Raw genomic sequence first — 25,255 nt, forward strand, 5'->3', positions numbered from 1 at the left:
GACTATATATCCCATGGTACCTTGCTACCTGCAAACCATGATTCCTATATTGACCCCGCCTCCTGAAACTCCTCCTCTTAGAATGTCTGTAGATCAGAAGGCAGGCACTGTGAAATGTGTGACACAACAGTGCCTACTCACAGGGAACAGGGAATACGTTTCACAGGATTCAAGGAAGTAAATGTGTGGGGATCTTCACAAAATAAGTTTACAGACTTCCAGAGTGTTCTGAATAATGGGAGAAAGGCTTGAAATACTTGAAGTACGATGAGGAAATTAACATATGATTTTTCATTATGACCATAGATAAGTGAAAATTTTCCCTGTGTTTCACTTCTAGCGAAGATCGAGTGATTGAACATTTAAAAAAACTGAAAGGAGTCACCAGAGGACAGGCAATAGTCCGGTAAGATCTGTATGAACAATTTTTTAGTTTTTTATATACTGTATGTCTAATATATTAGAGCAGAACTACACTGCAGTGATCTGGAGATTAGCTATGCTTCTCACTAGGTCAGTGGTCTGCAAACTGTGGCCCAAGGACTGGATTTAGCCCTTTTATTTGCTTTTTACCTGGTCCTTGGGGCACTATTTCATCCACTGACACCAGCAATAGAGCACAATTCCCCCTGCACTGACACCAACAAAGGGGCACATTTCCTCCCAATGATCCCAATAATGGGGCACACTTCCTCCCAATGACACCAACAATGTGACCTAATGATGGAGCACAAATCCTCGCAATGACACCAACGATTGGGCACAATTCTTCTCAATGACACCAATGATGGGGCAACATTTCTCCCAATGGCTACAATGATGGGGCAAAATTTCTCTTACTGACACCAAAGATAGGTCATTGTTTACTCCCACTGATGCCGAGACATTTTCTTCTCCCAATGGTCACATACTTGCCCCCCTAAAGTCTGAAGGATGGTAAACTGGCCCTTTTGTTTAGAAAGTTTGAGATCCCGGCTCTATATTGACATAAAGAAAAAATGGTTTTATGTGTTCCCATTGCAGAGAGTACCCCCTCTCTTTTTCTTTTTCTTTTTCTTTTTCTTCGTCCAAAGGTTTTGTTTCTTTCTCTAGAATGGAAAAGGGTTAGAACTTCTGTCAGATTTGTATGACCTATTGTCACCATTGGGAGATTTCCCCTCTTGTGCTTTTCGGGTGCAAAAAAAACCATCATTGGGACAGGGACTCATTATTTGAATAACCTTTTTATAGCAGAAGTCTCTGAACGTTCTAAACAAAGGGCCAGTTTAATGTCTTTCAGACTTTAGGGGGGTTAGAATAGTGGTTGTGGTTAGCAGGAGGAGGAACAATACCCCATCATTAGTAACACTGGGAGGAATAGTGCTCTATAATTAGTCTCTTTGGGAGGCCCAATACCCTACCATTGGTGTCTGTGGGAGGCCCGGTACCCTACCATTGGTGTCTGTGGGAGGCCCAGTACCCTACCATTGGTGTCTGGTGTCTGTGGGAGGCCCAGTATCCTACCATTGGTGTCTGTGGGAGGCCCAGTACCCTACCATTGGTGTCTGTGGGAGGCCCAGTACCCTACCATTGGTGTCTGTGGGAAGCCCAGTACCCTACCATTGGTGTCTGTGGGAGGCCCAGTACCCTACCATTGGTGTCTGTTTTTACCTTTGCGTAAATAACTAACTTCTACTTTTGACATATCCTATAACATACAAGGGGTCATTATGTCTCAGTTAGGTTGTAACCCCGTCTTGCTGGGGTTAAAAGCCGTCATGTAAACCTGGGTCAGTTTGGACTGGCTAGAACACAAGCTTTATCTTTTTGTCCTAATTTACATAAGGGGCAGTGCTGCTTATAAAACAAGTGTATTATTATTTATTTATGTTTTTTTAGTTGTGTCTGTTTTATGTGACTTTTGTTCTTAATCAGCTGCTCCCTTTTCTTGCAGGTATATGAAAATAGTGGAAGCTTTGCCTACATATGGTGTTCATTACTATAAAGTAAAGGTCAGTGCTTGCTACCCTATAAACGCATCCATAAAACTGTTATTTTCTTGTTCAGAGACTTTATTACTATAGCAGGAAAGCCCCGGCTAACCGAGTGGGGGAAAGAAATACCCCAGCTGCATTCAGCAGTTTGATCTTTTATGAAGGTTTTTGGCTACTGGATGTTTTTATATTGCTTTCATTTCCGTTGAATGTTGTGCGGATAAGTCCGCTATGAGCCGCATTCCCTGTGCCGTTTTTGAGGTCACGATCATCCTTTGCATGTGTCCTACTTTTCAGAGTATAGAAGACAGAGGAGGCTGCATTGTGTACTGTGCACTGTAATAGTACCAAAGCCATAAAAAAAAAAAAAAAAATGATTATTTTACAGGGTTTATATTGTGCAACAGTTTGCACAGTGTTTTACAGTATAAAGGGAGACTGTACAGTTACAATACAATTAAGACAAAAAAAAGCCTGCTTGTGGAAGCTTACAAACTATAAGGAGAGGCAAGTGGTGCAAAAGGTAATAACTCTGTGGAGATTAATTGATGAGTTAAGTGTAGGTGGAAAGAGTAAGAGATGGCTGGATAGATTGGGATAGTGATTTCCAGAGGATAAGAGAGGCTCTGGAGAAGTCTGGATGCAAACCTAGGAGGAGGAGACGAGAGCTAGAGAGGATTTCTGGTATGATTAGGGTGATACTTTGAGACAAGGTTATGTAGTTGGGTGCAGAATTGTGAATGGCTTTGTAGGTTGGTGTTAGTATTTTAAATGAAATAAGTCATCTGTCAGTTCTATCCAGGGAACACCGTGGTGTTGATTTACTAAAGGCAAAAAGACAGTTGCTCCAGAGCTTAGTAAATTGGGTAAAGCTTCACTTTGCAAAGAATACCCAATCGCTAGTGTAGCGGGAAGCTGTCTTCTTTGCTGGCCCTGCTCTAAATTTAGAGGATTTAGAGGTTAGTTACCTCTGAATTGTTTTATTTTTTGGACCTCTTTTCCAGCCGTGGCTGTACTGCAGGTGACCACTATTGTTGTCTGGGGTGTCAGTTCCACCCCAGGCCAAGGGTGGCAGCAGTCAGATTCCGGTGTGTTGGGTATACCTTCTCAGCGGCCAATCAGTGGGGGTTGATCTCCTCGCTGTGCATGCTGGGAGAGAGTATTTAAGGGACAGACGTCACGGGTTCTGGGTCATTGTCGTCCATCCTGGGCAGTCGTCCCACCACCCCTGTGTGTGGCCCCCCTGGCCGGGGGTGCGTGTTCAGAGTTTCCTGGCTCCGGGACCACGTTGGTCTGGAGTCGTGTCTTGCCGAGCAGGCCCAGTATCCAGACTGGGTTTGCATTGACAAAGTCCTGCGCTATCCATCCTAGAGGAAGGAAGCCACTGAATGAAGTACCTGTCTGGAGAGCACCCAGCACGAGGCTGGTACACTCAGGGGAGGCCTGAACTTCATTAAAGGACACATTACTACTGAAAGGCTGAGCAGTGATCGCCCGTCTGTTTCCTGATTTCACAAGTAACTACTTTGAGAAGAGATCCGGGTGATTAATCCTAAAGTGAGAGGATTCTGGACCGAACGTATCTCCACCTTTGGGAAGGTCAGTGGCAGAGACTGTACCAAGGTTTTGTGTGACGCCCTGGCTGCTAGGACTGGTGAGAGAGGCCTATCCAGGGGCACACTACCCACTCTGGCTAGAGTGGCGACGAGAGTTCATGTCTGGAAGCAGGAGTGCTTCCGATCAAGTTCTTCTCCTGAACCCACTACCTATACCCTATTTCACCTCTTCAATCTATTGTTCTTTCATTTACCACGTTTGGTAAATAAAGGAGAGAAAAATTAACGCAACCTGTGGACATTGACTTGTTTTTCAGCTCTCATCCAGTACCCTACGGTAGAGAGAAATAGAGGTAACATGCCACCCAAATAAAAACCAGCAGCTCCTTCGGGGGTAGTTCTACACTAGCAAGGAAAAAAATAAAAAATAAACAGCATTTTTGCTTGCACGTGATTGGATGATGGAAGTCAGCAGCGCTTCCCCCCCCCCCCAAAAAAAAATTACATTTCAAATGTGGCATGTAAGAGGGTGAAGGGTGCTTTTAAATGATTATTTGTAATATATTGTATATAGAAAAATTGAACATGTGGTATTAAACATTTTTATTTGGAAGGTTAAAAAATAAACCAGAAAGATAAAAAATGTTTTTCCCTTTTTCACTTTAAAAAAAAAAAAAACTTCTGCCTTTAAAACCACTTTAAATTCTTAACTGTTTGCCTTTAAATTTGCACTGATGAATAGACCTTTAATCAGAATGCTTGCTCATGGCATATCCTGTTTCCGAAAGTGAAAGTAGCTTATACATGACATGAGCTTACCATAAACTCCATCCAGATGTTCTGGAGGAATGCACATTCCATTTATACTAGTTCTTCAGTCTGTATTTGGCTCCACTAAGCGTGGCTGGTGGGGATTTTACCGTATAGAGTCCAAAGGGGTCTTAAAAACACTACAGGTCTATTATGTTTTATTGAAAGGTTGGAAGCTGTAGCATCTTCAATGAACCTAAATTGCAGCGCTTGCAGTTATAGCGGACGGCCTGACTTATCTATTTCTGGATGTTGGTATTGACTGCTCACTAATCACATTTGGGCTCCATTCACACCTAGGCGTTTTCACGCCCGCCGCCCGCCGCTATTGCAGCCTGCAGTACGCTGGAGGGGTGATTTAACATTGTCGGTTATGGAGATGGTTCACATCTCCACGCCGAACGCCGAAACGCCTGAAGCTCAAAACAAGTCCCTGACCCTTTTTTTCAGGCGTCTTCGGAGTTCGGCCATATTACACAATGTGTAATCACCCCTCCAGCGAAAATCGCGGTAAAAAACGCCACAATTTGTCGCGGCAAATCGCGGTAAAAAACGCCGCAAATCGCCTACGCCTAGGTGTGAATGCAGCCTTGGAGTGGTGGTAACAAGCCATTAATAACAGGGTGGGATAGCCCAAAATTCAATAGGGCATCTACAGCAGAACCATAAATCTGTACTTGTAGATGTGTTTAAAGCCCTAATACAAAAGCTGCACCATCTTGCAGTTCTAAAAAGCAGCCACAGTCTAAGCAGAAAAGCCTCTCCCCTGGCAGCATGCTGTAGAGAAGGACCTTTGTTCTCTATGTGGAAGCAGTGGCCTCTCTGCAATGGTCTGACTTGCCTTCCTAATGAGTCAGAGTGCGCTCTCCAATCAGCAGGGAGCATGAGCTTTGCTGTTTGCTCACTCAGAACATCAATTTGGAATGTTAGAATCTGGTTGATGAAGATCAATGCAGACCCCATAGCTCCCAACTGTCCCTGATTTTGAGGGTCAGTCCCTGATTTTGAGGGTCAGTCCCTGATTTTGAGGGTCAGTCCCTGATTTTGAGGGACTGTCCCTGATTTCGAGGGACTGTCCCTGATTTGGAACAAAGTCCCTCTGTCCCTCTTTCCTCCTCATTTGTCCCTCATTTTGGTCTGATCCATGTAGATGTATATAAAATTGGCCTTTTATCTATCAACAAGTGTTGCTAAACCTTTCATCTGATTTCTAATTTGCTGCATTTGTACATTTCAAAAGCCAATATAAAGGAGTAGTATTGGTAAAAAAAAAAAAAAAAAAAAAAACACTTGTGGGATTAACCAATCTTGTTTTTTTTGTACAATTCTCCTTTAAGAGGGAGTGGCAAGGGGTGTGTTCTATGCCTGCATATTTTTGCTGGTAGGTGTCCCTCATGCCCATGGGAGGTATGAGACCCCGTTGAAGGTGGTTCAGTCTTTCTATCGTCTTTCTATCGTTTTTATGGTCATTATTTTAGACTTTTTGAAGCCTCACCGAAACAGGGAAGATCCTCTGGATTTGGAATATACCAAGTCGTCCTGCAGGAACATATGAAAAAAACTACAAACAATAGCGGCTCTGTTCTGATTGTTATGGTTGATAACAATCGAGGCAGTTGATATTGTAGAAGCTGGGCTGAATGTTTTTCTTTTAGCTGACATTTCTTTCTTTTAATATATTTTTTCAAGACACCATTCCCATTCCCATTGAACAGTTTCCTTAAGCGGTAGAAAAACTTCTTGGAAATGACTGCACCTTCTCACTACAATGTATGCCTGACTTCACTGCATTTAAAGGGCCAGGAAACACAGTGATGTGATTTATCTATAGGGGTTGAATAATGATCATACAGAAGTATAATGCAATACACAATGTTCTACTACAGGCACCCCTCTTCACAGGTCCTCTGACTTGTGAAGAAGTGTGCCTCTAGGCCGAACAGGTTCTGCTGTAATAAACGTGCTCATGGGGAGCATGCTTATTGGAGGAGAATTAATAATAATATTATTAATATTCAGGATTTATATAACGCCAACAGTTTGCGCAGCGCTTTACAACACAGGGGCAGACATTAGTTGCAATACAATTCAATATAGGAGGGGGCACAGCTGCAGGAGTGTGTGCGTGTGGCAAGGGCCACATGAAATGGTCTGGCGGGCCGGATTTGGCCCGTGGGCTTTGTGTTTGACACATGTGATCTAAATGGTAAGGACCACGTGAATAGGCTTTTCCTAAGGTACTATGATAAGTAAGACTTCTCTAATCTGTTCATGGTAGGACTAGCTACTTAATATATTTTCTTCCTTTTAGGACAAGCAAGGAATTCCCTGGTGGTTGGGAATAAGCTTCAAGGGAATTGGACAGTACGATATCCAAGACAAAATAAAGCCAAGAAAGGTTGGTGAACTCCTAAGCCATTTTCATTATGTGCATTTTGTGTGCAGTCATCTGTTGACATGCCATCTGAAATCTATAGTCGGGCATGCAGCACATCAGGGGCTCTCGTCCCCTGATAAGGCAGTGGCTGTGGTAGAATTTTACCCCCTGTCACCTTCAGTAGGCACTACCACCGGCTAAACACAACCTATTCATTTGAATGCTGGTGTGGCATTTATGGGGTTAAAACAGATATCGTCTCCTCACTACCTGTCAAGCACCTCTAAAAAGCAATCCAAGTGGGGATTGTCTTTTAACCTCTTGCCTGCTTTTTGGACTACCGATCATGAACCGAACAGACTGGTGATGAGCAGCCCAACCTCTGACCTCACTGATCCAAGCAGGAATCGCTTTTCAGTGGAGCGGCAGTAGATTACCACTAGCGGGAACGAGCCCTAAAAGCTGAGGGGTGATAAGGGAAGACATTGTAAAGCTAAAGAGGAAAGGGGTCAGAGGTTGGACTGCTTAAAACCAGTCTGATGTTCGATGGTCTAAAAAGAAGGCAAGGGGTGGGGAGGTGGTAGAAAAGATTCTGAAGTGTTGCAGCCCTTGGGCCCTGTGCTGCTATTCAGTCCAACAGGGATGGGTGAGTCACAAGATTATACACACTACTGTACAAATAAATCCGTTCTTCTATATGTGTTTTTCCTGTGTATGTAGTTGCTTGGTTAAAGTTGCCCTCCAAAACCCCAACAGGAACATTTTTTTTTTTATTTTTTTTTACATTGGCTCCTCCCAGTTTTGAGTGGGGTAATCGGAGGCCAATCACACCAGTGATGGGCAAAATTTCAAAGCCAGTAAGCAAATGTGCCCAATTTTTGTTTGTTACTATTGTTGTCATTGGAAGGACATGTTCTTGGCTCACTTAGCCGTTCCTGCTGGCTCCTAAACTGGACCGACCAGCTCATCGGATCTGATTCAGATTTTCCACTCCTACAAGCTAGATATTGTAGATATTGTAAGCTATGCATATACTGTATTCTAAATCCGAGGTGCCATAGGTGTTGGTGTTTTGAGTCCCAGTTGTTCTTTTTGGACCAAAAAGCAATTTCTAAAACTGTGTAATATGAGGCCTACGTGAACTATCCAATCGATGTGTCTCCAATCAGGTCATTGATGGATCTCTTTCATGCCGGGTTCACACTGGTCCGACAAACGCTCCGACATTGGGAGCTCATCTCCGACAGGGAGAGAATACAAGTAAATAACACACACAAGCACACGCATCCATCCAAGGTATAATTGCGCTTGCTATGATTGGCCCTGAGTTTAGGCAGGAGACGAGGCGGCCTCCACGGGAGCCTTGCAGCCTGACACTGGGCTGGCATTCCTGACAGGGAGAAAATACAAGTAAATAGCATACACACATCCATCTAAGGTAAGGTTGCGCTATTATAACCTCTTAAGAGTGGGGATTAAAATTTCTACAAAAACCCTTTTCTAAAAAGTTCTTAAAGAAGGGTTCATCACATAACCATTTTTATTTTGTCAGGGTCACCTTGAAGTTGCTCTTTGCCTAGCAATACCATCAGTTTCCTCCCCCTGGAGCAAGAATCTGCCTATTATCCCAAATGAGACTGTTCAGAGACTGAACATTCCTCTACCGCCATCCGTAAATGACTACTTGCTTATTATAGGCTATGGCAGTCTGACGCGCATCACATTCTCTATTACTTCTCGTGAGTCACATATTATGTATTTATGACATTTTTTGTACAGGTTGATTATTTTTATAGAAGATACTATTTAAAGGATTGAGCAATACAAGCTTATAATAAATATTTTACTTTACTAGCGTGTAATTAGGAGCTGAAGCTCAGATCCATGTATGTGTCAGAAAATTGGCTAATTTGAAGTGTGGGGGTCATGGGCTCTTTGCCAAATGGAGTGTTTGTTCTCTTAGGGTTTGATTTAATAAAGGCAAATAGACTGTGCACTTTGCAAAGTGCAGCTGCTCCAGGACTTTAAGGGGTTGTAAAGGTTCATGTTTTTTCACCTTGTTGCATTCTATGCATTAAGGTGGAAAAAAAAACACGATTACCGCCCCCCCAGCCCCCCGTTTATTTACCTGAGCCCTGGAAAGTCCTGCGTCGCAAACGCGATCGATCGTTGCCCGAGCTGCTCGGCTCTTCATTGGATAGATTGATGGCAGCGCAGCCATTTGCTCGTGCTGCTGTCAATCAAATCCAATGACGCAGGCATCGGGGGGGGGGGGGTGGGACAGAGTCCTGCAATTAGAGGCTATAGACGCTGAATGCAGGACTCAGGAGCGCGCCCGAACGGTAACCCCCTTGGGAGAGAGCTTCCCAGAGGGGGTTATTTGAAGTGGGGAGGAGCCGAGAGAGCCACCGAGGGCCCCCAGAATAGGAGGATTAGGGCCACTCTGTGCAAAACTAACTGCACAGTGGAGGTAAGTATGACATGTTTGTTATTTAACCACTTAAGACCCGGACCATTATGCAGGTAAAGGACCTGGCCAGTTTTTGCGATTCGGCACTGCGTCGCTTTAACTGACAATTGCGCGGTTGTGTAATGTGGCTCCCAAACAAAATTGGCGTCCTTTTTCTCCCACAAATAAAGCTTTCTTTTGGTGGTATTTGATCACCTCTGCGGTTTTTATTTTTTGCGCTATGAACAAAAATAAAGCGTCAATTTTGAAAAAAAAAGCAATATTTTTTACTTTTTTGCTTTAATAAATACCCCCAAAAAAGATCTAAAAAAACATTATTTTTTTCTCAGTTTAGGCCGATACGTATTCTTCCACCTATTTTTGGTAAAAAAAAATTGCAATAAGCGTTTATCGATTGGTTTGCGCAATTACAAAATAGGGGATAGTTTTTATTGCATTTTTATTAATAATTTATTTTTTTTACTACTAATGGCGGCGATGAGCAATTTTTTTTATGACCGTGACATTATGGCGGACACATCGGACAATTTTGACACATTTATGGGACCATTGTCATTTTCACAGAAAAAAGTGCTATAAAAATGCATTGTTTACTGTGAAAATGACAATTGCAGCTTAGGAGTTAACCACTAGGGGGCCCTGAAGGGGTTAAGTGTGACCTCATATGTGTTTCCAACTGTAGGGGGGGCGGGGATGGACTTGTGACGTCATTGATCGTGTTTCCCTATATCAGGGAACAGATGATCAATGACCGTGCCACTGTGAAGAACGGGGAAGCTGTGTTTTACATACACCTCTCCTCATTCTTCAGCTCCGGAGGACCGAACGCGGGACACCGGCGGCGATCGGGTCTGGCGGTCACGGGCCACGTATAGGTACGTGGATGTGCCCAGCCGTGCTATTCTGACGACGTATATCGGCGTGAGAGGGGTTCTTAAGTGGTTTAAAAAAAATGAAAATAAAACCTTTACAAACCCCTTTTATTAAATGAGGAAAGCTTCACTTTAAAAAAATACCCAATCACGAGCAAGGGAAAAAAAACAGCATTTTTGCTTGCACCTGATTGGATGACAACTGCTCTTGCAGAGTGCATCTGCACTTTGAAAAGTGCACAGTCTATTTGCCTTTAGTAAATCAACCCCATAATGTTTGTGTTGGGCATTTTTTTGGGGGTTTTGGGTAAATGTCCCAACTTCTAAACGGTGAACTTGTGTCACGTCTGTGGCTCAGTAAGTGATGGTTCCTCCATTCGCCTTGCTTTTGTGGATGGAGGAATCTGTTTTAATGGAGGAATTCTATGGCCAGCATTAGGCAATGGTCTCCGTACCAAGTGACCCCATTGGAAGATTTCATTTCCATTTTTGTTCTGGTAACAAATCAAAGTTTTGGCTTTTCCTTCACTTTCAGTCACTACGACAAATAGAGAAAATATCCATAACAAGGGCTCTCTATCTAAAAGTTTTGGCATTTAGTAAACTTTTACTTAACACAGCCGTATTGTACCTTCATACCTTTTTGACAAATAAAACTGTTCCTAGATACGAGCTGAAGTCCACTTTTTCTGTATCCTTACAATGAGTTTTGACCTGCCCATGTTTTTTATCACTTGTACTTGGGGTGGACCTATGTATTAGCCCTTTTCATTCCACCCTGAAAGTGCGTCTGGTATTCCTCCACCTGTTCTATAAATACTATCTGCTCCACTCCCCGGTACCGCCGCTGAAGCTGAATTTGGAGGGCGGAGGCTACGTTGGGAAAGAATGTCAACGAGGAAAGAGGCTACATACGTTGATTCATAACTTTCCCACGCTTCTAAGTAAAATGGCGGCTTAATGTTTCCTAATTGTCACAACTTCTTATGCAGTGACACAGCCATTGTTTGTGGCATCAGGTAAGACTGATCTAGGAACAATTAATATTCTACCTAGCCAATTTCCTCTTATGAATATCTTTATACTCCACCTTTCAGAAGTTGAGGTAAAGACAGTTCTCACCAGACCTGCGACCAGTCCTTCATACAAAACAACACTCCATAAATAGTAACTACTTTCTCTACCAATGAATAATAATGAACTAATTTAAACCCTCACATTTGAATAACAATGACAGAAGCTGACCTCAGTACTTACCTTGTCTGCTGTTTCTTCTTTAAAAGCTTGACTTTCTTCGTAATTGAAATATGGCCATATTTACTGTTGCATGCCCCTAATATGCCCAGGTGCATGAGCCCTTATTGTCCTTTACTCAACTGGTCTATATACAGGTAGATGAAATTCCAGGGATTTTTTTTCAGGTGGAACTCGGTCCCACCACCTCTGGTTTCGACCCTTTGGTGCCTGCTCACCACAATCACTTGTAAACACAAAAGTCCAGTTTCTAGTGACAGCTCTGCACTCTGTGTGCAACCCCCCTGAACTCTGCACTCCTGTATGTAATGCAATTCTGGTATTTAATGCCCCTTTAAAGCGGATGTTCCGCCAAAAAAAAATATTAAAAGCCAGCAGCTACAAATACTGCAGCTGCTGACTTTTAATAATAGGACACTTACCTGTCCTGGAGTCCAGCGCCGTCCGCAGCAGATGACGAGCGATCGCTCGTCACCCTGCTGCTCCCCCCTCCATCCACGCTGAGGGAACAAGGAAGTGAAGCGCTGCGTCTTCACTGCCCGGTTCCCTACGGCGCATGCGCGAGTCGCGCCGCGCCCACGGTTGGCTCCCGCTGTGTGCTGGGAGCCGAGTGTTCCCAGCACACAACGGGGGGGCGACGGGTATGTGACACAATGCCCGTCTTTTGCCCGTGAATACCGGGCCGGAAGTGGGTGCAAATACCTGTCTTTAGACAGGTATCTGCACCCCCCTGAAAGGTGTCAAATGTGACACCGGAGGGGGGGCGGGTTCTGATCAGCGGGACTTCACTTTAGGGTGGAGAACCGCTTTAAGACCCTCCAACTGTTTTGCAAGGTGTGTGGGGGGAGGGGTTTTGGGGGGTCGTGGTTGAGTTCGACATCTATTGTTTGAGAAAAAAAGCCCTGTGTAATTCTAAAGGTGAGGCTTTAGTAATACATATGACGGCACCAGCTGATGCTTCTAGGCACAGAAAATGCAAGTCCTCCTGTGCAGGATTATTGAATTGCTTTACACATCTAAAGCCAAAACATTTTTTTTTTTTTGGATAGAGGGTGGAAGGATTTGAACCCTTGTCGGATTTTTTTTTTATGATGATTTATATCCTCAGTGGAGAGATCCCCCCCCCCCAATATGGTCACCAAGAGAAAACACAATGGGAAATCCAAAAAATCCCAATGAGAAATTTTGATCGTCTGTAGCAATTCCGATGCACAAAATTCCGACGCATGCTCGGAAGAATTGAACTTGATGATCTCGTCTTGTCGTTTTGTTGTACATCACCGCGTTCTTGGCGGTCAAAAGTTCGGAGAACTTTTGTGTAACTGTGTGTATGCAAGACAAGCTTGAGCGGAATTCCGTCAGAAAAAACATCCAAGTTTTTTCCGACGGAAAATCAGATCGTGTGTACGCGGCATAACAGAGTGGGGTGAAGTAGCTCTAAGAGGGGATTTCTCTTCAATTTGGGGGGGGGGGGGTATATGCTCACTTCCTATGCAGGAGACTCAAAAAGTGAGGGACAATATCTGTTTAGTTGGGTTTTAAGAGATCAGCGTGTGGCAGTCCCTGCTTGACGAAAGTCAATCGTTTGACCAGCATTTCAATGGCCACAACTACTGAATGGTGTATTCTGACAGTGGCATTTACTGGTGTTCTCATCTCGTTTGTGTGCATAACCAGCTTAACGCTGCTGACCCAGAGGCAACTTGCTGTGACATCAGTCTCGGGTGGTGGGGAGTCCCCTAAGTTCAGCCTATTGCCATCAGGTGGTTTTCCAATGTGATAGTGATAAATGCCAGAGCTGGTGACAGATTGCTTCAGCACTTAGCAAATGCAACTGCTGTATATGCCAAGTTACTTTGGAAGCCAGTAATGATACTTAATGCTATTACTGAGTTCCACCCTTCTAAAGTCTCACAATTCGAGCTTGCAAGATTACATTAAACGACTAAGCACGTGCCAATTTTGTAATATTTTGTGGGTATGGCATCCCATGGTGACCTCTCTTTTGTAATTATTCATTAAGTCTTTCGACTGAAATGCAAATTCTGTTTATTTTAGATGAGCATGCAAGCCTCCATTCTTTATCATGTAAACAGAATTAGCATAATCTCTCCCTGTGTTCTCCTTGGTATGTCAGGAGAGGTGATTGAACATCTATCTAGTAGGAGTCTCATTCAGATGAACTTGTGTAATGTTGGAGACGTTTCCTAACTTGCCCAAGCCACTACTACCAATAGAACCTAAAAAATGACAAAGGGGGGGGGGGTGAAATTCCTCTTTATATCAACCATTCAATTTTGTATATTAATTTACATTTCCAGTGACAGCAGCTCATGTATAACCATCTTACTGCGTGACAGGAGATCCTTCATAAGGTTTATGTTCTCAATCAGCTTACCCCATGTATACATTGTGACCAGGCACTAAGGTAAAGAATGCTGCATTTCAAGCTAATCATGAAACCACACGATTGTCTTTCTTTAGAATATGTGTGGTTGTACTTTTCAATTTTCCTGATGCCTTGAGGGCAAATTTGCCGTATTGGTGTTGCTGCAATCCAGCTGCATGGTGAAGAGGAGCCACACCCTGATCTCCATATCCGCTAAAAAGAAATAACCTGGGGTACAGTTGTCTCAGGAGAACTTATTTTTTTTTTTTTTTTTTTTTTACCTTTTACACAATGAACAGAGAATCCCAAACACTCAGCAGGTTTGTGCTGCAGTTTAGGTTTGTGTGATTTGGTGGGTTAGATTGGTGCTCCATGTGGATTGGTGAGGGTAGATAATGGCACAGGACCCCATGTTTAGAATTCTCAGATTTTTTACATATACCAGATTTCACCAATCATTAAACTCTCATAAGTTTTAACATTGAAATTTATATCAGCAGCTTTCATTAAAATAATATCTGGTGATTCTGCCATAAAGGTCCTTGTGAGGGCACTTCTAGTTTAGGGTGGCGACACTCCTGTGTCTCCCAGTAATATTTTCCCATGGAGATTTTAGATGGTAATATTTAAAACATGGCGTGCTGTTGTCACCACAAGGAAACGCACCCTAAAAGAGCATTTGAGAGGCAGTCCTCACTGGAGTGCATGTAGACAGGAAGTGGCTGAAAAGGGCTGATAGGGGTCAGCAGCACTAATATTCAAAAAAGGATGACAAATGGGTGAAAACTGTTTTATTAACCCCTAGGCACCAACAGCACTCATATTTGCAGCCTCTCGGCAGCCGGGCCTTGGCCCTGCATATTTACGTGCATTAGCGCCAATAGGGCTGTCCTGGCCGCCGGACCTGCTGATTGGCTCCCGTTGTGTCCAATCACAGCAGGAGTGGTTCGCTGGCAGCACGAGCGTGCTCCAGATTCACTGCATGAAATTGCGTACCTGTATACGTGATTTTATACAGGAGAGCCACCCTGCCTCAGTATATCTGCATGGGGCAGTCCTTAAGTGGTTAGGTGGGCCATCCACACAGATTACAAAATAAAAGAAAAATAACCAGTTCCTCTCTCCATCCATGCAGATCGATAAATCTCCTGCTATAGCTATTGTAGGTCATGCTTACCTCTAACGCAGCAGGTTAGCAGCCCCCTTTCGCATGAGGCAAGCAGGCCTGCTGGTACTCGGTTTCCCCCAGATCTTATACACCATGCTATAGTGCCTGGCTACCACGCCAGGGCATGCGTAAACTGAGCAAAGCTAACAGGTACTTGATGTTGGCAGAATGGTTCAGAGAATAGTTGATATACGACCCATGTAATCCAATCTAGCAGGGCAGACAAACGGGGAGCCTGAAACGCATATTACACATGCTATCACAAGCATAAGACTGCAGGCTTGGCTGGCTTAAATCGGGTCTGGTTTCCACCCAGAGACTGACCACATTAATCACCTTGCAGATGGACAGACAAGGAGAATGTAACACCTAAAATCAGGATGCTGGAACCAGCAGCTATGATGGAGCAGGAGCACACACGCCTCCATCTGTCGACATACCCAAATGATCCCTGTATCTGATTGGATGCAGGTGCTGTTTAGCCAATCTGCCCCGTCTCCTTCAGTTTTCTAATCATGGAAGGATGTTGGGCAGAAGGGTGCCAACAGAGCCACCCATGTGGCCAATTCTGGCCAGTTCATTGGGAGGCTGCTGTAATGCCCTCTGTGAATGGCCATCTTTACAGTTGTTAAGACTTGTTGTGAGAAATTGCACTGAGCCGCCGAGAGCTCCCTCTAGCTTAATGTGCAAATTTAGATTAAACCTAATAACATTGGTGAGCTAGCTCGTAATAATGTGAAAGTCGTATCAACAATGACTTTTAGGTAAAAATATACAACTACTGAAAACGCACTATACGTTCCCTTTTTAAGCATTTGGCTTTCATGAGAAATGGGTATTATAAATATTCAAATATTATCCATTTCCCAGTCCTGTACGGTTTTACAATACTCTCCGCTTCCTCATTTGACTTGGTGATTATACTCAGATATTTTTATATGTTCTTCAATTGTCTAGGTGTGTTTGGGAAAAAATTTCTTCCGTCACATTAATTAAGTGGATTTGTGTGACTGTAACTTTTTAACAAGACAATCCTCGACAGTGAGGGTGACCCAGTTTCAAATGTACTTTAATAGCTAGATGGCAAATCATCTGATGTGATGCTTTTATATGATTTATTTAGGTTACATTTATGGCGTTGGCGTTGGTAGAATCCTCAGGATCTTCTGCATGCCCCACACTTGGTCCTATAACATGATGTGATATAGGAGGACTACGTTATTATACAGAGCTTCACGGTAGTAAGGGCCTTTTCACACGGGACAGATCTGTGATGATCCGCCCCGTGAACCTCCGCTTGCTCAGCAGGGATCGCACCACTGATCCCTGCTGAGCCTGCAGATGACAGGGTGGTCCCCGCACACTATGTCAGATCTCCGCTCTCCCCTATGGGGGGATCAGATGAACACGGACAGTCTATCCATGTTCACCCGATTCGATCCGCAGACGAATGGAAAAATAGGATTTTCCTCCGTCTGCAGAATCGGAGGATTGCGGAGCCGGGTGAGGTCAGGTGTCAGCGCTGACACCCGCTATCTCATAGGGATCAATGTATGTCCCTTTTTTCATCCGTAAACGGATGGTACCTCTGGTACCAATTATGCTCACAATCCAAGGTTTTACTTTATATAAAAATGAATGGTTAAACCCACAAGAGCTTTTTTTCACCAATTACATTTATTATTGCTGCTGTTTTACGGCTAACAAATACAATAACTTGTTGAATTAAAGGTTCCAAATGAGGGACAGTTGGGTGCTGTGACTATACTTTACCTGTGGAGATTCCATTGGGGAATAAGGATACTAGGGTTGCACCGATACCAGATTTTTACCTACGAGTACCGATACTTTCGGTCAAGTACTTGCCGATACCGAGTACCGCTACCTTTTGCAGTGCGATGTTAGCCCATACAGAATTAATGGACTCGAATCGCATGCAGTTTCCCACCACTCATGTGTGAACCCAGGATGAAATAACTGACAAACCCAAGTTCACATAGGAGTGCCGCATGCAATTCAGACAGAAAATCACACCGCATATCTGCCAAACAAGACGGGACCAGGTACTACCTCGTAACCATTTTTTTTTAAAGCAGATTCGGTTGTGAGGATATGGAACAGGAAGTCGTTGTGGTTTAAATTTGTTACCAGCTTCATGGATTGAAATTTCATTCCATGTATGGGCAGCTTAAGTCCTTCCAAAGCCCAGAGATGGTGGAATGTCTCTTGGTGAGATCACTCCTGCCTTCCCATAACCACAAATATAAGTTTTGGGTAGAGTTAGACTTCTAGATTAATTAGCCAGAGAGTAATTCAGAGTGGTTGGAATTGTTCATATCAAACATCTTTTTCCTTCCTTTATGTTGAGTCCTTCAGCCTTTGCTTACAACCGGGGGTACTGTACTACTGCATATAAATCAATACTAAGCAAAAATGTTTCTGATTTATTGCATCTAAATATATATATGGTGTATAACGTGGAGAGAAAGTATTCGTCTTTCCAGCTGACACGAGAGAGAAAGGCTCTTTGTTTTGTGGAATGTTACAAGTCTCAGCTGTGTGTGTTGCTCCTGAATCCTGACATAGCATCTCATGTGGGTGGTGGAGAATGCGGGCTAAAAATTGTGTGAGAAGGTTACAGGTGATGGAGACAGCAGGAGGAAGTATCATCCTTCGGTTGACTTTGGGTCACAAAATGAAAGCGGCTTTCTATGAACTCAAACAACGCTGGAATGAAACGGTCATAAATGGTCGTATTAAAACACATTAAACTAAGTTCTGATTCAGTAATCGTGAAGTCATCTGACTTATAAACTAAAATTTGTAGAGTTATAGGATGAGAAGTCTGTAAAATGGACTCATCAGTGATGGAGTTTATGTGTAATATAAAGTATACTGACTCTATAAATTAGAAGTATGTACATTGGCACGCTTCTTTCCTTTGATTTGGACTTAGAGGGAAATTATAGTTTATGTAAGCCTGGTTTGAACTTTTTTTTTTTTTTTAAAGTATTTGTTGATGTGGCTTTTATTACAAAGCCGGTCAAAGATGGATCGAAATGTGTCCGGTTCAGCAGGAAGTGACTGAGTTTTTATCTATGTATGGCCATTCCCGTTCATGAGAATCAATCCATCACGATGGATCAATCATCTATCCATTGACTCATGCAATGCTGTATCCTGGCCTAGGGCAGCACTTTGCAGGGGGGCAGCACGGACAGTGTCCACGCCGGCTTGCACTACACTGTTGGGCAAATTGGTTTAGCGCCCCCATAAATCGGCCGCACTGCTTCCAGTATGTGGACGGTTGGCATTCTGCAACTGTGGGGGGGGGGGGCTTCTAATTTTTTTACCATCCCTGTCCCATTGCAGAGATTTCCCTTCACTTCCTGCAACATAGCCAAACAGGAAGTGAGAGGACATCTATGCAAATTAAGGGAAACCAGTGCCCCCCCCCCCCCCCCCAGGCCATCAGAACTAGTGTCCCCACTTGAAAATTTCAGGGTGGGTCTTAAACCGCAAGGGGTGGGTCATATTTAAATTAGGGGGTGCACGAGTTTAGTCAGGCCTAGGGCAGCAAAAAACCTAAATACACCCCTTGACTCATGAATGGGACTTCTGGAAAATTTCAGTTTGATCAGCGCTGCAAACAATACAATAGGCTGCAGTGCTGATCGGTGTATTAAGACAGCGGGGAGTCGAGGGAGTCTCCGCGCTGTCAGAATACAAAGACAGCAGGGAGGATTCCCTCATCAACACCAAATGTGTGGATGGGGGGAATTGGGTCAGCTTTTTTTGTTCAGCCTATCTTCGCATGCGGCTCCCAACAGGGATCCGGTGCGTCCCCATTCACGGTTTCAGGTCCGATTTCGGACCGAATTTTTGGCTGAATTCAGACCTGAAATGGACCAAAATTTTGACGCACAGGGCTCCTAAGCAATTTCGCACCAGAACCACAGCGGGGATATGTGAACCGGCTCCATAGAGAGCCGGTCAAAATCTTCTGCTATTGCAAATTGGATGCGGTAAACCACATCCAATTCGCAATAGTGTGAACCCAGTCTAATTGAGTCTGTTGGGTAAGATAACCATTGCTTTAGCACAGCATGAGAGGCCATCATATTTACACTAAATCCTTTTACTAAATCCGACTTCTTGCTGAGTCTTGTATATTTATCTGCAGGGTTTTATCTGCTGCAAAAGGAACGGTCAGCATTTGGCCTAAACATTTGTTGACCGCCAGCAGCCTGACTTGTACATGTCTCTAAAGAGCAAATTTGCTAAAGGTCATACTAAGCTAAGCTCAACCTGCCAGTCGTCTGTCATCTCAAATCTCCCGGAGGCTCCTATACACATTTCGATCTACAAAAAAAAAAGAAACAAAACATTTGGGAATTTTTATTTTGTTGATGTCCATTCAATAATTTTTTTTACAGGTCAAAGGTAAATCAAAAAATGGGTAAATGTTTTGGTAGTTTTTATTGGGGTTGTAGCATGTGGTGTAATAAAAATGTATTTCATTGTTTTAAAACCTTCAAAATATCAATTTCTTTAGATGAAAACCTTTATAATCTTTTTGTTGATTAAATTTAATTTGTGGTGCCAATAAAAAAATATAATGCCCAAAACAAATTTGAATTTCTATTGTGTAAAAAAAACAAATGTGTATGTGGCTAACATGAGAATTCTGCAATAATAATAATAAAAAAAAAAAAATGCAAAAGAAAAAATATATTCAGTTTGCATTACCGTTTTTGCTCTGGTATTACAGGCTAGTTCATTCTTAAATTAAAAGACCCTGTTTTGGTTAATTTACAATTTAAATTACGTTTAATGCACAACACAAATAAAATTTAATGAACCTGCCATAACAAGAGTGGGTGTAAATGTTTATAGGAAAACATTTATATCTTTACAGCTAGGGTTTATTTAATGAACTGAGCTATAAAACCTATGGACAGTGTTTACTATGCAAACAAATACGTTTTCTGACAAGTGTTAAAAAAAGTGCACTCTGGTTAGCCTCGTATAAAATTTTAAAAAATGCTCTGTATGTATGTGTGTGTGTGTGTGTGTGTGTGTGTGTGTGTGTGTGTATATATATATATATATATATATATATATATATACTGCAAATAGTAAACGTGAAAAAATGGCAAGACATTGGTGAATTTTTCACGTTAACGATTTGCAGCTTTTAAAAATAGACTAAATGCTTTAATTACTAATCTTATGCTTGACACACATACAATTTCATAAAATAATTAGAATTTTAAGTATTTTTTATTTAGCTGTTTTTGTAATTACTAGGAGGTTTTTTTTCAATAAATGTTTATAGATTTATTTGTGCACATTTGTCCAAACCTAAATAAATTTAAATGAAAATACTACATGCCCATCTAAAAAAAAAACTAAAACCATTTTGACACATTCCAATTGTTCCCTTTTCAAATTGTCTTTACCCTTGGTTAACACCTACATTATATTAGCGTAGGTGTATTTGGACACCTGCCTTTACACGCACATGACCTTTTAATGGAATCCCAGTCTTAAGCCCCCATACACACTTTTAGATTTTCTGCAGATTTTTGTCTTCAGATTTACCAAAGCTATGTTGTGCAAGGGTCTGCCTGATTGCATACAAATTGAAACTCTCATGCCGCGTACACACGATCGTTTTTCGGCATGAAAAAAAACTAAGTTTTTCCAACTTCATCATTAAAACGACGTTGCCCACACACCATTGTTTTTAAAAAACGCTCTAACGAAGCGCGGTGACGTACAACACGTACGACGGCACTATAAACGGGAAGTTCCATGCGGATGGCGCCACCCTTGGGGCTGCTTTAGCTGATTCAGTGTTAGTAAAAGACGATTCGCGCTTTTCTGTCTGTTACAGCGTGATGAATGTGCTTACTCCATTACGAATGGTAGTTTTACCAGAACGAGCGCTCCCGTCTCATAACTTGCTTCTGAGCATGTGCAGGTTTTTAACGTCGTTTTAGCCCACACACGACCATTTTTTACAACCGAAAAACGTCATTATTTAAAACGTTGTTAAAAAATGCAGCATGTTCGAGAAAAAAAAATTGTCGTTTTTCAGAACCCGAAAAATGATGTGAAGCCCACACACGATCATTTTAAAAGACCTTTTTTTAAAACAAAGTTTTTTTTCATGCCGAAAAATGATCGTGTGTATGCGGCATTAAAGCAGGGGTTCACCCAAAAAAAAAAATTTAACATTAGACTGAGGCTAATTACTGGAGGCAGAATCGGGTGTTTTGTTTAAAATCAATGCAGTACTTACCGTTTTAGAGATAGATGTTCTCCGCCGCTTCCGGGTATGGTGTTCGGGACTGGGCGTTCCTATTTGATTGACAGCCTTCCGACAGTCACATACAGCACGTCACGAGTTGCCGAACGGCTACTTTCGGAAACTGGTGATGCGCTGTATGCGACGGTTGGAAGGCTGTCAATCAGATAGGAATGCCCAGTCCCGCAGCCCATACCCGGAAGCGGCGGAGAACATCTATCTCTAAAACGGTAAGTACTGCATTGATTTTAAACAAAACACCCGATTCTGCCTCCAGTAATTAGCCTCAGGTCTAATGTTAAAAATTTATTTTTTGGGTGAACCTCCACTTTAAGGTTTGACCTCATATTGTATGGTTTTGGTAAATCTGAAGGAAAAAAAAAAACCTTGTGGACAGCCTTCCCAGAAGAGTTGAAGCTGTTATAGTTGAAAGGGTGGGCCAACACACAATTGGACCCTATGGTCTGAGATGGGATGCCATTAAAGGTCATGTGCGTGTAAAGGAAGTTGTCCAAGTACTTTTGACAATATAGTGTAGGTGTGAACCAAGGGTAAAGGCAAATTGAAAATAAAGCAATTGGAATGGGTTAAAATTGTTTTTAGTTAGTTTTTATGCATTATAGTCCATTTAACATGTGTGGTGGGGTGTTTTTTTTTTTTTTTTTTTTTTTTAATGGATCTAGTTCACTTCTGTGCATTTTTAAGCCAGTGTGTCTTTTGGAAAGCATTGATGTGCAACCAAAAGAGGAGCCAGTCCTTCTATATAGGAATTGGCTGAAGGGGGTTGGAGGAGACCAGAAGCTGAGTTGGAATAGGAGGGGGGGGGGGGTGGTAATTTTTTGAAACGTTAATACTTTACAGTATTAAGAAAAGGCTGTATAACAATGTTATACATGTTGCTTTTATATACTTTTTTAGTATTATAATTTTATTATAGCAGAATGTACTCCACTAATACAAGAAGTTGACATTGCTGTTGAATCTGGACCCATAAAACACTTCTGAATTCTTTCACCCCTGTATGAAGGATGAAGCCTTTGTGTTCAGACCTCATAACACCGACCTGTGAAATAAGGTGGATTTGGCCTCCTAATTGATTCCGCTCCCGAGGCACAATAGCCGTCCCATTGACTTTCCAACCCGGGTGATCTAATCACCATCACATCTCTTCCCCCTCGTGTGCTTTTCTCACACAGTGAGCCATTGATCAGCCCTGTGATACCATGTGTGGCAAATGGCCACATACCAGATAGGAATATGAACTGTCCGATGTCCTCACCCAGGACTCGGAATTACAGGGCGATGGCATTTATCACCTAAATACAAGTAAAATCCTTCCAATGTAGAAAAAAATAGATTTACAAAAACACTAGCAAAGATTTTTTCTTTTGTTCTTGAGAGGGCCAGTAAGGCCAACAACAAAGCCGATTTTGTTTCTTGTTTATTTATTTATTATAGGTACTTGGCGCTGTCGAATATATATATATAGGAGGGATTAGATAATTGGTAGCCGATGCAGGTTGAGGGGTAGTTAATTATAGAATACCCGGTAGACGATCAGAGGGGTAGAAACCCCCGAGAGGGGTAAGTCTAAACAGAATCTTCAGTGGGAGGTTTCTGTTCTTTCCGTCTCCCGGTTGTTCCCTTTTTTTTTTTTTCACTTAATTTTGTCTTACTTTCTTGACAAATCAAATGGTACTGGTTGATGGTATAACGAGAAGTGATTATTGTGAATGCCCTTGAAAACAAATAAATAAATAATATATAAAATAGAAATTAAAGACTACCTGCCTGGCGTTTGCATGGGTTGCCTCCAGGTACTCCGGTTTCCTCCCACACTCGAAGACATGCTGGTAGGTTAATTGGATCCTGTCTAAATTGGCCCCAGTATGCGTATGAATGTTGGAGGCCTTTGATTAGAGGGCAGGGACTAATGTGACTAATGTGAATGTACAATGTATATGTAAAGTGCTGAGTAAATTGAAGGAGCTATACAAAAGAAAGAGAGAAAGAAAGACATTTGTGTATAGATCTAAACTTTTTTTTTTTTTTTTATAAAACCATTTTTTTTATACATTATCACATTCTGTCTCTTCTCAGCACCATAAGAACTAGGAGAGGAGAAACAGCAGTACATTGATCTGAAAAGGTGGTGCGTGGGGTTTGGGGGGGGGGGGTGGTTCCGCAGGACAAGTCTGATCATTGGAGATCTGGAGACTAAAGCACTTCCTGAAGCTTGTTGAAAGCTGAAGCCTGCTAGCAGCTTTCTTAAAGTGGCAATCGGCAGTGGCACTCCCATTTGGATCTGTGTTCAACATTTACAAACGATATCTGAATGGTACTATAAAAGCTTCAACAAAGCTTGCTGAATGCTCTGCAGATGCTTGTCAAAGCTTGCTATTTACACTGCTCTGATACAAAATAAAGCCTGTGTGAAACAGGTCTTATAAGAGGAGATGGTCTTAGGCCTCGTACACACGATAGGTTAACCAGAGGACAACGGTCTGAAGGACCGCTTTAATCAGTCCAAACTGATCGTGTGTAGGCCCCATAGGTTTTTTAACCTTAGGTTAAAAAAATGAGAACTTGCTTTAAAATTTAACCTATGGATTGGTAACCGATAGGTCGAAACCGATCGTTGGTATACAAAAGCATCGGTTAAAAACCTGCGCATCCTCAGAATCAAGTTGACGCATGCTTGGAAGCATTGAACTTCGTTTTGTTCAGCACGTCGTTGTGTTTAACGTCACCGCGTTCTGACACAATTGGTTATTTAACTAATGGTGTGTAGGCACGACGGACCATCAGTCAGCTTCATAGGTTAACCTAGGACAACGGTCCTTTAGACCGGTGTCCTCTGGTTAACCTATCATGTGTACGAGGCCATAGACTGTGCTACAGCAGTTATTGGTGACTGGAGTCAAGCTGTCAGAGACTTCTAGTGATCACAGCTAGTACAGACCCATTACAAATCAAAACTCCCACTGCTGACTACTGGATCCGAGGAACACACTGCAAGTACCAAAGGGCCACATGTGGCCCTCGGGCTGCAGGTTGTGCACCAAGGATCTAGGGGGACCATACATAGCCCTTAGGCTGGATTCACACCTATGCATTTTTTGTGCTTTTTGCATAGGAATCCATGTAAAATGGGCTGTAGTGCAAATTTGCAAAAAGCACTAAAAATGCAGAGGTGTGAATCAAGTCTTAGTAGGGGGGGGATTGGTTCTATTGGTCTGCTGGCAAGTTTTTTAGGTTTACCCATTAGGAGCATTAAGAAAAATATGTACTGGTAAATTGCAATAACCATTTAGCATCCAGTCAGTGCTCAACTGTGGTTGGTTTTGGTTACTGCACTTGCCATTCTATACCAGATTGAAGAAAAAAAATCCCCCTTTTGGTTGTCAGAATTGTGAATATTTAATTTTCTAAAATAGATTTAATTAACATGAAAAATGCCCATCCCTACAGCTGCATATATCAGAAAAACCGACCATATGCATCGTCTGGGAGGCTAAGCCAGCCTTCTATTCTCACAAGGAAAGCAGAGCGGTGCGTCCTGCAGTTCAGCCGCACAAATTGTTGAGTCACAGTCACATTGCAAAATAATTGATGTCCTTATGATTCCAAAAAATCTTTGCAGAGCCATTTCATTGCTGACGTCTGTAATAACAGGTGACGTTACATAAAGGCCAGCGCCAGCTTCCAGAAAAAGGCCTTCCGAAAAGCCACGTTACTGCGAAATCATCTTAAAAGGAACTATTGATTTCAAAATACAGTGGTTAAAAATAACGTGCGGTTTGCAGATCACTGTGAGGGAAGCAACTTTTGTTGGTCTGCAGACACAATGCAGCAGCTCCATAAATGTTTTTTTTTTCCCTAAATTCTGTCAAAGTGTCAATACTTATCCAAAATAACCAAACTCGTCACATCCTAATGTGTGGTAGGGTCTGCGTCAACAGGCTTTGACCTGCATCAGTACTACTTCTCTCCCCATTATAGGAATGCAAATGCAGATGAAACAGGTCAACTGCACCTGCAATGATTGGCAAAGTGGGTTTGGGTGCCATTCA

The 25,255-nt window shown here is 42.5% G+C and overlaps 1 protein-coding gene across 1 annotated transcript in view; it reads left to right on the forward strand.

Moving 5' to 3' along the window:
* Nucleotides 1–25,255, forward strand: part of FRMD4B (FERM domain containing 4B) — a 283,767-nt gene that overhangs the window by 211,663 nt on the left and 46,849 nt on the right. Inside the window, exons 9-11 of the mRNA XM_040359088.1 lie at nt 341–406; nt 1,934–1,991; nt 6,651–6,737. Coding sequence (XP_040215022.1) covers nt 341–406; nt 1,934–1,991; nt 6,651–6,737 — 211 coding nt within the window. The remainder of the gene's footprint in view (nt 1–340; nt 407–1,933; nt 1,992–6,650; nt 6,738–25,255) is intronic.

The sequence above is a fragment of the Rana temporaria genome, chromosome 7 (genome assembly GCF_905171775.1).
Source record: "Rana temporaria chromosome 7, aRanTem1.1, whole genome shotgun sequence".
Classification (NCBI taxonomy): domain Eukaryota; kingdom Metazoa; phylum Chordata; class Amphibia; order Anura; family Ranidae; genus Rana; species Rana temporaria.